This window comes from Gossypium raimondii, chromosome 8 (genome assembly GCF_025698545.1).
Source record: "Gossypium raimondii isolate GPD5lz chromosome 8, ASM2569854v1, whole genome shotgun sequence".
Taxonomy (NCBI): Eukaryota; Viridiplantae; Streptophyta; class Magnoliopsida; order Malvales; family Malvaceae; genus Gossypium; species Gossypium raimondii.
Genome location: NC_068572.1, coordinates 45,384,521 through 45,397,232, shown reverse-complemented (window position 1 = coordinate 45,397,232; position 12,712 = coordinate 45,384,521). Strand labels below are relative to the sequence as shown.

At 32.6% G+C, this 12,712-nt stretch overlaps 1 protein-coding gene and 1 non-coding gene across 5 annotated transcripts; both read right to left on the bottom strand.

Annotated features, from left to right (window-relative positions):
- Positions 1 to 491: 491 nt before the first annotated feature.
- On the bottom strand, positions 492 to 4,740 carry LOC105791637 (65-kDa microtubule-associated protein 4). 4 transcript variants are annotated; one of them, XM_052634150.1, is made up of 13 exons: positions 4,530 to 4,740; positions 4,095 to 4,198; positions 3,802 to 3,999; positions 3,445 to 3,699; positions 3,048 to 3,257; positions 2,785 to 2,940; positions 2,546 to 2,705; positions 2,201 to 2,352; positions 2,021 to 2,108; positions 1,845 to 1,918; positions 1,619 to 1,693; positions 1,251 to 1,518; positions 492 to 1,171 (listed from the first exon to the last, which is right to left on the bottom strand). In XM_052634150.1, the coding sequence occupies exons 2-13, from the start codon at positions 4,164 to 4,166 to the stop codon at positions 750 to 752; spliced, it is 2,130 nt and encodes a 709-aa protein (XP_052490110.1). In that variant the 5' UTR covers positions 4,167 to 4,198; positions 4,530 to 4,740; the 3' UTR covers positions 492 to 749. The 4 variants fall into 4 exon arrangements, with proteins under 4 accessions (XP_052490110.1, XP_052490111.1, XP_012475254.1 ...); XM_052634151.1 differs by having other exon boundaries at positions 4,095 to 4,195; XM_012619800.2 differs by having other exon boundaries at positions 4,095 to 4,181.
- A 3,279-nt stretch (positions 4,741 to 8,019) lies between these two features.
- Positions 8,020 to 8,090, bottom strand: TRNAG-GCC (transfer RNA glycine (anticodon GCC)). Its single transcript has one exon. It is a non-coding gene; the product is annotated as a tRNA-Gly (tRNA).
- Between the last annotated feature and the right edge of the window lie 4,622 nt (positions 8,091 to 12,712).

The window sequence follows — 12,712 nt, the reverse complement described above, 5'->3', positions numbered from 1 at the left end:
GTCCACGATGCCACTATTTCACAATTTCTTCTTAAATAGCATCCTAGTAGAAGCGATTTCCCACTATTTAACCAGAAACATCAACTCGAAAAAAAATTTTCCTGGACCCCTAACTCCTAAAAAGCCTGCACCCTAAACCCTAAAAGCCATAAAACCCAGGCGTAAAAATCAGGGTCAAAATCGCGTTCCGACATGCGCTAAGTGGCGGAGAGGTCGGCGTCACGTCGTGCGACTGCCGGCGTGGAAGGAAATCGCGCCCTCAATGGGCGATTTCCTTCCACGTCGGCAGTCGCTACCGACGTGGACGCCGACCTTTCTCTCTGCCCCCGACATCGCTCCGACGTGGCGCGATTTTGGGGGAAATGGCCCAGTCCGGTAAATAATTAAAAAACCGGCCTATTTCGATAATTTTATAAAAAAATTGGCTTTTTTTAGTAAATCCCTCTAAAACTAAACGGCAGAAATTAACAATCAAAGAGCTGTACCGTACATTTACCGAATTGCAAGCACCATCAATCTTAGTTTATAAGCATGATTAAAAAATTCAACACTCTTTCAGTCAACTGTATTTTGACACAAAGTCCGTACTCGGATATTCATAGACTTAGTTACAAGTTACAATCACACTGAAAAACAAAAAAGCCAACCCAATTTGACTTTGTAACCACTCTGTTTTTCTTTTTACTGTATAAAGAAACTCAAAGAGACTAGTTAGGAAGGAATAAACCAATATGGTGGACAGGGGTGCTTTAAGACATAAAAAACCCAGCCCTGACCTCTTCAAAAGAGTATTCAATTTGTTGGACTTGATCCAGTATCTTTTCAAACTTATAAGCACCCAAGGTTGCTGGAGTAGCTGGTGTTATTGCCATAAGCATAGGAGCTGATACGGTTGAAGGAGTTGTCGGCACTGGGTTTGGCATTGCTTTAGGGGTTCTGTTTTGATCTTCACCATTCACAGTTGGCTTGGAAGCTTTGGCCATTGGTGTCTTACAACCAGGACTTAACCTTTGTCCCTTCTGCACTTTTTCCTGCTCTACTATGGGATTCACAACGTTAGAAACTGAAGAAAGAGGTTTTCGAGCTGCTGGTGACTCCATCTCACGCATCTTTGCTGCACTTAGGGGTTGCTTTTTTACTACACGACCAGAGACCTCCGAGCTTCTCCTACCTACAACATCCACATCAAAACCCACAATTTTACCAACGCTAAATGTTATAAAATTCGATGGCTGATAATTGAAATATACCTGAGTGACTTGTAAAGCCGCTAGACCGGTGGTGATTTGCGAAGCTGTTTTCATTCGAAGAGTCTGCTTTCTTATTGGGGTGGAAACGGCTAGTAGGTTTCTCAGGCTTTACTTGCTGAAGCATTGCTCCACCAAAGGACAGTTTCCTATTACTGGCGGCGGTTGTTGGAGTTCTACTAGCCTTTTTTGCGGTCATGGTTGGGCTGGGTTTTGAACCATAAAGTGCTTCTTGCTCTGCTATCAGCTGGCCGTGAAGTTTCTTCTGGTTCTTTAAAGAGTAAGCACAAATAATTCAAGTACAGGTCAAGATGAGAAACTTGTTTGTAACAAAGGCCTAAAAAGAATTAATCAAATGGGAGTGTACATACTCGCTGCCTCTGCCTCTGTGTTTCTTTTTCTTGCCTTAGGCTGCTGTAGTCCTCGAGTATAGTAAGAAGTCGTCCCTAAAAGCAATTAAAAACATCATCATACAATATAAAGAAAAGCATTTTACTAGAATCAAGGACATGGCAATTGGTAGAGCTCAACTTTAAGACCAAATCAAATTTTGGTAGTGTTTTCCCGAAACTTAATAGAAATTAGGAAAATGCTTACTCCATCATACAAGAACTCAGCTCCTCTTTCTTTCTCCCAAGCTGTAGTTTTTAAAGCCAAAGCCTCCACCAGAGCTAACCAAAAGAAAACAAATTATAAAAAAACTGATCAGTCAAGACACCTGGTTACTGCATTACACTAATGACATAGTAAAATAGTTTGATGGAGAAATTTACCAGGAATTTTGTTAACTACAGTTCGAGCTTTCTCTGCCTGTTTCAGAATGAGGTGCGCTCCTCTTCCAGCATTATAACGGTTGTCATCCTAAAGTTTGCACAATCTGTAAGTCCTTGAAATCGTTGTGGGAAACAAGAAAGTACATTATTCATAAAAAACAGGATGAGTTTGATTCCAACCCTATTGTACTCTTCCAACCAGCTCTCTTCTTCGCATGCAGCCAACCACTTTTCCACCTTCTCAAGTATTTCTTTGCGGCTAACAGCTTCCTCTCTAACCTTAGAAATCTGAAGGTCAAATTGTTCCAGCAGGTACAGAGGATCAATGGCACCTGCAAAACATTTTCAGTAGGATTACAAATAAAGTAATGGTGAATCATGGTTCTTCTAGGCAAAGTTTGTTTTAGTTTAGTTAACCTCAAAAATAGGAAAACTTGAACCTGCTGCTGAAAGCTCACAGGGTAACACAAGAAACCTCTTTTTGTTATAGTATAACTAGCAATGAATTGTGCTTTAGGTATTTACCAGACTCCATAGCTTCAATTGAATAATCTGTTGAAATAAGTGCTTCCATCACCATGTGAGTCCTTCTGCACATATCCTCTAATTCAACCTTCTTTTTCAGAACAATTTCCTTCATTCTACTCGTTTTGAGTTGCTCCAGCCTAGACACTTCATCCTCAACCTACATGAATTCACAGATACGGATAGTTCTATACAAGTCACTCCCCATATAAACTCGCGAGACTAAAATATGTTCTTACCTTTTCTATAGAGTCAACAGAGAGAAAATCGGGCTCAGTAAATTCAGGTTCAGAAGCTGTAATTTTGCAGGTAACGTTCAGAAACATTTGTTGTTCCTCCACTGGCGTATCCATCAAATGCCAAAACTCCAACAAAGCAGATGCAAGATCTTGAATCTGGTAGAAGCACAGATAAAAGGGTCAGAAGTATCAAACACAAACAAATATTCTAGATGCTAAAACATAAAAGTGAAAAAAATCATTATATTTATAATAGTACTTACCTTCTGCATTCTCTTTAACTTTAGCTCCTGCAGGCTTTGAATTTGAGCAGCCAACCTTGCAATTGTACTGTTACTTACATCTTTTGCACCATTCAAATCATCCAAGGCAGGGTGGACTCTACAAATTGTTTGTTTGAAATTCATACCAAGAACTGTGCAAAGTGAGTTTATAGTATCTAGGTGGCCCTGCACCTGATTCAAACGATTGATCTGCAAATGATTTTAAAGTTATATCAGTAATTGCCATCATTTTTATAGTACTGCTCAAAAGATCAGCAGAGTCCTAAGTTGCATGTGATATCAATCAATATGGATATACAGATACCATGCTCTCAATTATCAAGACACAAGTTGCTAGTGTCATTGTCAAAGGATATAACTGAACATAGCGACTAACCTTCTCATGTTGAAGTTCATGCAGTTCACTATGCAATTCTTCAAGTCTTCTTAGAGACAGATTGGTCTCGTCAACAAACACCTTATTTCCATTTTGTTCTTTAACCCCCAAAATATCATTAGATAGCTTTTGTATTTGCTCCACAACTCCAACAAATTGATTAATTCTTTCCACTTTCTTCCTACGCATATCCTCCAACAGCGGAATAATGGCTTCAAGTTCTTCCTTCAAGTTCCCACCAGGCTTCAAATCACGCTGAATAAATATAACCAATGACATAAAAATACTCACAAAACCCACAACAAACCTAATTTAACAATTACCAATCTATTTATTATATGCTAATAACTTCAATACCTGCACCGAGCTCTCTCCCATAGAAGTAAAGATATCTGAAAGTTCTGCCATGGCAGTGGCAATATCTCGTTGCAATTTAGTTCTGCATTCTTTGGCCTCTTGTATTTTTTTCATATAAACCTTGAGGCATTCTTGTTCAATTTCCAAAAGTGTCGTCTCCCATTGGCCATCAGTCTCCCCAACTTCTTTCCATAATCCCTGTAATAACCAAAGCAAAGATAACTTTCTAAAATATTTCATGTGCAACGAATAGGCAAATTATAAAATATGCTTTGGGAGATCTTGAGGAGGACCTGTAGTTCACACAGTAATGACCCGCAAGTTGCTTCCATGCGCGTAAAGTGCTCACTATAATGATTTGACATGAAGCCAGCGATATTCTGCAGCAAGAAGCCTTCTTTAGTCTCGCAAAGAAGAATAAAAACGAAGTATGAAGTCAAAATTGAAGAAGAATAATAACAATGAAATAATAAATAGAGATAAAAAAATGAAAATCATGATATTCATAATCAATTATCAATCGAATGAATATCACACTAATTAAAATTGCCTTACTCTGAAAACAATGCTTTTTTTAAACTTTTTCTTTTCTTTTGCATTCTCGTCGACCAAACAGATGGCATGATAATTAAGTTAAAATTGAACAGAAAAACAAACAAAAAAATCCGATCCAAAGTAAAAAAAAAAAAAAAAACATGAAAAGGGAATACAATTAACAGTGAAATTACCGTGAAATTTTTAGAAATTAACTGTCGTGGCTGTGTACCGAAATGGATGATTGATGATCGGAGATCGGAGATCCAATTGCAGACGATCGAAGAAATTAAATTTGATTATTAGATTATATCAGGGAATCAATGGAGTAAAATTAGCAAAAGAGAGAAAATGTAACGCTTGAATTTTGAGCGAGGGATTGTGAGCGGGCAAGAGCCGTTCTGAAAATAGATAATAATAATAATAATAATAATAATAATTAATAGAAGTAAAATTTAAAGTCTATGCTGACATGTCGTTGAATTAGGCGGGATTCACTTACACGTGGCAAAATTATAAGATATTTTATATATTTGTGTTTATAGAAAATATTTAGTATTAGTATAAGAAATTTTAAACTCCACAACTAGAGTTAAAAGGTTGATAAATATTGTATAGGAAGTAATAAAAGAAAATTATTTGGTGTTTTTAAAACTTTATAAATAAAATTAAAGGATTTACATGCCTTTCATAAAAATATAATAAAATATTTAAAAAATAATTATAACAATTTTTTAAAACTATTAATTCTTTGCTTTTCGACTGTGGGTATCAATGAAAACCATAATGATGCTTTTTGAATTTCAAAATGTTGCAGCGTGTAAATTGCCAAATTTTGAACATTTGGGAAATCAAACTATCCTCTCAAACGAAAAGGCCGAAACCAAATTGTTGATATAATTATAAAGGATCCCCAAACACCTTTTCTTTTGGGTCTAAAAGTTCCCAACTAACGCCTTTCAAAATTGAAACTATTGAGCGGGGTAACTTCAATATGGTACTCAACGGAAATCTGGCTCATCAACTTTCAAGTTCTAAGTACTACGAATAAATAAATAAATAAATAAATAAAGTGTTCAATCTTATATAAGTATAAATCTTAAAAAGAAAAAAGCAAAATCTATATAATATACATTCAGCACAAATAATTGAAGAAAATAAATTGCAAGAGATAGGAATTCTTTAATATCATATCGAAGGAGTAGATTGAGATTAACCTATCCAACAATTATCTTCATTCTAACTGTGTCAAGATGAATTAGTTGAGACAGAGACAATTCAAAACTTGCATATTAGTTAGATGGATTCCACCTGAGGCATAAAGTAAATACCAATGGTGCTATTAATAAGCTGTTGCGTATACTTCTACGCTAGTATGGAATTTGGATTGTTGGGTTTTTAAAAAATATTGGTTGCTGCTCTATTATCAATGTCGAGCTGTGGGGTGCTCTAGATGGGATTCAATTAGCATTGAATTTAGGGATTAAAAATTGGTGCTTGAGATGGATAGTACTGAAGCTATTCATTTGATTTAAACAAATTCAACTAAACAGCATCACTCTGCAATGCTACGAGCCACAAAAGACCTCTTACAGCTAGATTAATGATCCAAATTAAACACGTGTTTAGGGAGAAAAACAACGTAGCGGATGGATTGGAACGAATGGCTTCCTCAAGACCGTTAGGCAAGCTAATATACATGTAATCGCCAGATGAAGTTCTTCAATTATTTCATGATGATTACTCTAGAATGGCTTGGACTCATCTAACCTATTTAGGAGATTTTCCTTCATCTTGTAACAATATATATATATATATATGTTTTATTTTTGCAATTAATGATTTTTGGTATTCTCTATATCTGTTTTTTTATGTTCAGGGTTTATAGTTATCTTCCAATAATAATATAGTTTTTTAAGATTTTAAATTTTATTGGAAAAGTAATGTATCTCATCATTTCATTCAATATCTTAAGTAACTGATTATCATCCCTTTTTAAAGCTTCATTCATCAAGGCTTTTAAAATAAAAACTTCATTCGTCAAGAAATCATTAGGTTGAAGCTCCACAAAGGATGCTATGAACCAGTTCATAGGACAAGAACTGTCCTTAGTATTCTTTAGCGAACCAATTGACAACCCTGATAACCCACCTTTTACAAAAGAAAAGCTAACATTCCTAAATGCAGAGACATTGCTGAGAACATTATCTATAACAACAACCGAGCCCATTGCCTATTCAACCCATTAACCATTTCAGTCCCCAAATTGCAATCAGATTCAATAATGATGTAAGACCAGTCTCTTTCGACAGCAAGGGAGGAGCCAAGGCTGCAAGCAAGCGGGATGATGCCCGCACATGTGCGGTGGCTACCTAAACAACATTTACCATTTACGGTCTCTGGAAATGGCGGCAATCCAGAATGGACAATAGCTGAACAAAGAGGCCCTCTACACCTGTGTTGCTTGGACTCTATATATAAATAAATATATATATATATATATATATCGCGTGTCTAAATATCTAATTCGTTAATTGAGCACAACGCAAAAAGATCCAACAGAACATGGGTGCAAGGATTCGTTTTGTATGTACTTAAATATAACATAAATTATTGGATTGATTATAGATGTGGTGATAAATACATTGTTGAGAGGCATTTTTTTTTAGAGAAATCTTCGAAATATCATTCGTTGAGCAATCAATTAAACCCTAAACAATAAAAAGGTATCATCCCAATTTTACTGAGTGTGAGCATCTTGTAAGAGGTTTGATTCAGAGCCGAAGCGTCTCAGTTGATGGAGATAAGACTTGCAAGATTCAAAGAAGAGGTGTTAATATAGTGCGTAACAATAATTATGAAAATCACATGCATGCAGAGGACTCGAACCACCAATCTAAGGTATATTATCAGATGCAAGTATGTTGCCTATATGCCCTAGGTCTTAGGAAAATTAGGTTTTTTAAGGCATGTTGGCTTTCGGTAGAGTATGGGAAACAAAATCTCACATAGGAGGATAATATATTTCCATTACTGGGGGCTCAATTGATAATCTAATAAATGATACTTGGAATACTTTTGTGAAAGAGTTGGCTACCCTCAACATATATCATAATAAATGCAAATGCATGATGAAATTTATTTTTAAAATTAAAAATAAAGAATAAAGTGAAAAACATAAGAGAGGTTTCAATTGTCATAATGCAGGTATTTAAGCCTTTGAAGAATCTAATCTATGAGTAAATGCAGGTTTGGTTCATTTTCAACTTGGTTTGTGTATAATCTTAAATCCTTGAAAGAGTTACGCGCAGAGATTGTTGATATTTTATCGAGGGTTCGAATCTCTCTCTTTTCGCACCTTCACCTAATTCGCCGATGTAATTAACTACAATCTATCAAATCAAATAAAAACATATACTAAAGAATTAAACCCGGTGCAAGGCTGTATCTTGTATCGGGTTTTGTTAAAGTATGTTTGAAGAAGTTTATAAGGCAGACTGACGTCAATGTTTACGTGAATTGCGAGAAGTAATTAATCACATCAATTTCCCAAACTTTGCACGAAAGGGGCATTAGACCCAAACACCAATTAGCTGTAAGGGAATCTAAAAACAAGCTGAAGGCTCAGAAACACTGCTGACTCACCCTGAAATCAGATTGAATAAAGGATCCAAGCTCCAGGTATGCACCAGCCGGGAATCGAACCCGGGTCTGTACCGTGGCAGGGTACTATTCTACCACTAGACCACTAGTGCTTGCTTGAAACATGAGACCGAATACTTGGACTCGATTTCTAAGGTGTACAAAATACAATCCGTAGAAAACAGCAAATTTCCCTTTGCATCAGAAAGCAGCTCTGCAAAAAAAGAGGAAGACAGAGCCGGAAGCAACCAAAATGTTATAATCTGTCCCATAAACTGAATACCATAGCCATAGGGTACAAAATAGACTCCATAATAATCTTCAAATCCATACTCAGGCTCAGCCACCACAGCTTTTGTTTCCATGGCGCTCTCCTTTTCCAGCCCCTTTTTTTTTCTCAAGTTGCCGTCTCTGTAACCCTATTTTAAAATCCTTCTTTATTTGCACTCTTTAACACATCTAGCTGTGAAACGACGATGAAGAGATCATGGATTCCTAAACATGCATACTCTTCGTGCTCTCTTTCACTCATCTTGCTTGTTTTTTTATGAAATATATATTACATACAGCAGTGAGGCCCAATAACATTGTAATGCCTGATTTATTCGTTTATGTTTCGGCTCTTTTGAATGCATCATGCGCAATTATTCTTTAATCTCGAGTTTTTCAAATGAAACCAATGTAGGTTTTTTATTTTCATCTACATCTAAGTGATTTATTATGATTTTATTAAAATACTTTAAGTTATATTTTTATAAAGATATTTTTATTTTTTATATAATAAATCAATAAAAATTTGACCATCAGTTAATTTTCATATGATTTTTAATAAATATGTTTGGTACATATTTTTCTCATCCATATTTTCAGTGCCATAAATCTAGATATTCATAAAGTTTTCGACAAAATTAATGTTAATCAGTTTAATTAAAATAAAAACTAAAAGGGCGACAAAATTTATATATATATATATATATTTCAATCATCTTATTAATTTATTTTAAAATTAAATATCTGGCACTTTAAACTTAAAATAAATCTCAAAAGATAAATAATTAAATTGACAAATAGAAGATTTAATGTCGATTTTATATAATTTTATATAGTACGTTTTATTTGGATCACATAATTTAATACTATTGAAGAGCAATATTTTTAAAATCAGATCAATGGTCGAATCGATCAGGCTATTGGTTTATCGGTCTGATCGGTTCGATTAAAAAATTATTAAAAAATAAACAGAAATTAAAAAAATCGATTCAACTGCCGGTTCAACCAATTTTTAATCGGTTTAACTGTTGATTTTACCAATTTTTTAGTTGACTCAGCCAGTTCGTACCGATTCCCGATCTAACCAGATGAAAAGTACTTTCTAAATTAATCCGATCCGATTCAATTCAAATAACTCCGCGAAAAAATGTTATTGATAAATTAAATCCTAAACTGTAGCGGGCCATTTAGTCAATGGTGACATTGATTTTAGGTGCGACGGTTAGGATAATATCAAAGATTGAGTTATTATACTTTGTTAAATAATAAACGAAAGCAGACAGTGAGTTAAGTTGATTAAAAATAAAATAAAAATCTACTATCAATTAAACTCATACGTTACCGACTAACCAATCAATTTAAGTCTTAATTAACTTAATCGAATTGTCTTAATATCTATTATTCGATGAATTAAATTTATCACTTTAGTTATAAAAATCCATACCTATAATTATTTAACAGAACCCATTTTATTAATTTATAAAATTGTTAGTTGATTTAACCGAACCGAATTAATAAAAATCATCAAATATGATGGAAAATATTATTAATCACGTAATCTTATACATATGTAAGTTATGGTTTGTATAGGATTAAGAAGAAGAAGAGCGAAAATCCAGGAAGTTAACCCTTTATATTATTATTTTAATTTGAGAAAATAACTGCCAAAGAAACCTGTTAATTAATATAATTATCCAGATTTTGATAGCTCGGTCAAGATTTCACATTGTTTGAAATCCCTTTCATCCTCTTCCAATTTCTTTATTACACTATAACAACATTTGGTATTTGTTTCCCAATATTTTCATTGAATTAAATAATTTTCTTTTTTTAAAGAAATATATAAATATCGTATAATTATAAATAATTTATGTTTGGATAATTATAATTAAAATAAAATCAAAAATACGAATTCAACCAAATTTAGGATAAAATAAATTTAAACAAATCTCATTAAACCTGATTATGGACTGGTTCATCTGGCCCGAAGGCTTGCCCGAAAAGTGGGAGAATTTGGACAAAATATAAGCTCGATAAAAAATGATGCCCATTTTTTGAACCGGCCGGGCCTCTGGTATAAGCTTTTTTTACTCGAGTCTGGTCCGGCCCGAATTTGAAAAAAAAATTGTTACTATTTTGGTGTCATTTCGCTATTATGCTGCTAATATTTTGTTGTTATTTTTTAGATATTGTATAACTCTTGTTTTATTGTTAATTTTGCTACTATTTTAGAGATATTTGCTTGCTAAGTTACACCTCTTAGTGCTATTTAAGTATAAATAATATTTTTAATTTATTTTCAATTTATTGGGAAATACTTATTTTAATGTTTTAGTGTATTTAATGTATTAAGTTTTTAATTTTATTTTTATATAAAATAATAATATAAAAATTTAATAGGGTGGGTCGAGTTTCGAGTTTTAGTATTTTTATCTAGGCTGGACTTGGATAAAATTTTGAGTCCAATTTTGAGTCGGGCCTATAAAATGGGCTTAAAGTTCTATAAAGGCTCAGTGCGACCCATGATCACCTTTGATTTATTCGTTTATGTTTCGGCTCTTTGAATGCATCATGCGCAATTATTCTTTAATCTCGAGTTTTCAAATGAAACCAATGTAGGTTTTTATTTTCATCTACATCTAAGTGATTTATTATGATTTTATTAAAATACTTTAAGTTATATTTTTATAAAGATATTTTTATTTTTATATAATAAATCAATAAAAATTTGACCATCAGTTAATTTTCATATGATTTTTAATAAATATGTTTGGTACATATTTTCTCATCCATATTTTCAGTGCCATAAATCTAGATATTCATAAAGTTTTCGACAAAATTAATGTTAATCAGTTTAATTAAAATAAAAACTAAAAGGGCGACAAAATTTATATATATATATATATATTTCAATCATCTTATTAATTTATTTTAAAATTAAATATCTGGCACTTTAAACTTAAAATAAATCTCAAAAGATAAATAATTAAATTGACAAATAGAAGATTTAATGTCGATTTTATATAATTTTATATAGTACGTTTTATTTGGATCACATAATTTAATACTATTGAAGAGCAATATTTTAAAATCAGATCAATGGTCGAATCGATCAGGCTATTGGTTTATCGGTCGATCGGTTCGATTAAAAATTATTAAAAATAAACAGAAATTAAAAAATCGATTCAACTGCCGGTTCAACCAATTTTTAATCGGTTTAACTGTGATTTTACCAATTTTTAGTTGACTCAGCCGATTCAGTACGATTCCGATCTAACCGGATGAAAAGTACTTTCTAAATTAATCCGATCCGATTCAATTCAAATAACTCCGCGAAAAAATGTTATTGATAAATTAAATCCTAAACTGTAGCGGGCCATTTAGTCAATGGTGACATTGATTTTAGGTGCGACGGTTAGGATAATATCAAAGATTGAGTTATTATACTTTGTTAAATAATAAACGAAAGCAGACAGTGAGTTAAGTTGATTAAAAAATAAAATAAAAATCTACTATCAATTAAACTCATACGTTACCGACTAACCAATCAATTTAAGTCTTAATTAACTTAATCGAATTGTCTTAATATCTATTATTCGATGAATTAAATTTATCACTTTAGTTATAAAAATCCATACCTATAATTATTTAACAGAACCCATTTTATTAATTTATAAAATTGTTAGTTGATTTAACCGAACCGAATTAATAAAAATCATCAAATATGATGGAAAATATTATTAATCACGTAATCTTATACATATGTAAGTTATGGTTTGTATAGGATTAAGAAGAAGAAGAGCGAAAATCCAGGAAGTTAACCCTTTATATTATTATTTTAATTTGAGAAAATAACTGCCAAAGAAACCTGTTAATTAATATAATTATCCAGATTTTGATAGCTCGGTCAAGATTTCACATTGTTTGAAATCCTTTCATCCTCTTCCAATTTCTTTATTACACTATAACAACATTTGGTATTTGTTTCCCAATATTTTCATTGAATTAAATAATTTTCTTTTTTTAAAGAAATATATAAATATCGTATAATTATAAATAATTTATGTTTGGATAATTATAATTAAAATAAAATCAAAATACGAATTCAACCAAATTTAGGATAAAATAAATTTAAACAAATCTCATTAAACCCGATTATGGATCGGTTCATCCGCCCAAGGCTTGCCCGAAAAGTGGGAGAATTTGGACAAAATATAAGCTCGATAAAAATGATGCCCATTTTTGAACCGGCGCCTCCGTATAAGCTTTTTTACTCGAGTCCGGTCCGCCGAATTTGAAAAAAAATTGTTACTATTTTGGTGTCATTTCGCTATTACACCTCTTAGTGCTATTTAAGTATAAATAATATTTTTAATTTATTTTCAATTTATTGGGAAATACTTATTTTAATGTTTTTAGTGTATTTAATGTATTAAGTTTTTTAATTTTATTTTTATATAAAAAT

Bases quoted from the DNA above. Each gene is read 5' to 3' on its own strand.
- LOC105791637 (XM_052634150.1), bottom strand. From the start codon at position 4,166: ATGTCAAATCATTATAGTGAGCACTTTACGCGCATGGAAGCAACTTGC. The intron at 2,706-2,784 runs GTAAGAACATAT...GAATTCATGTAG, and splicing joins CTGTTGACTCTATAGAAAAG to GTTGAGGATGAAGTGTCTAG. The intron at 2,353-2,545 runs GTAAATACCTAA...AATGTTTTGCAG, and splicing joins AATTGAAGCTATGGAGTCTG to GTGCCATTGATCCTCTGTAC.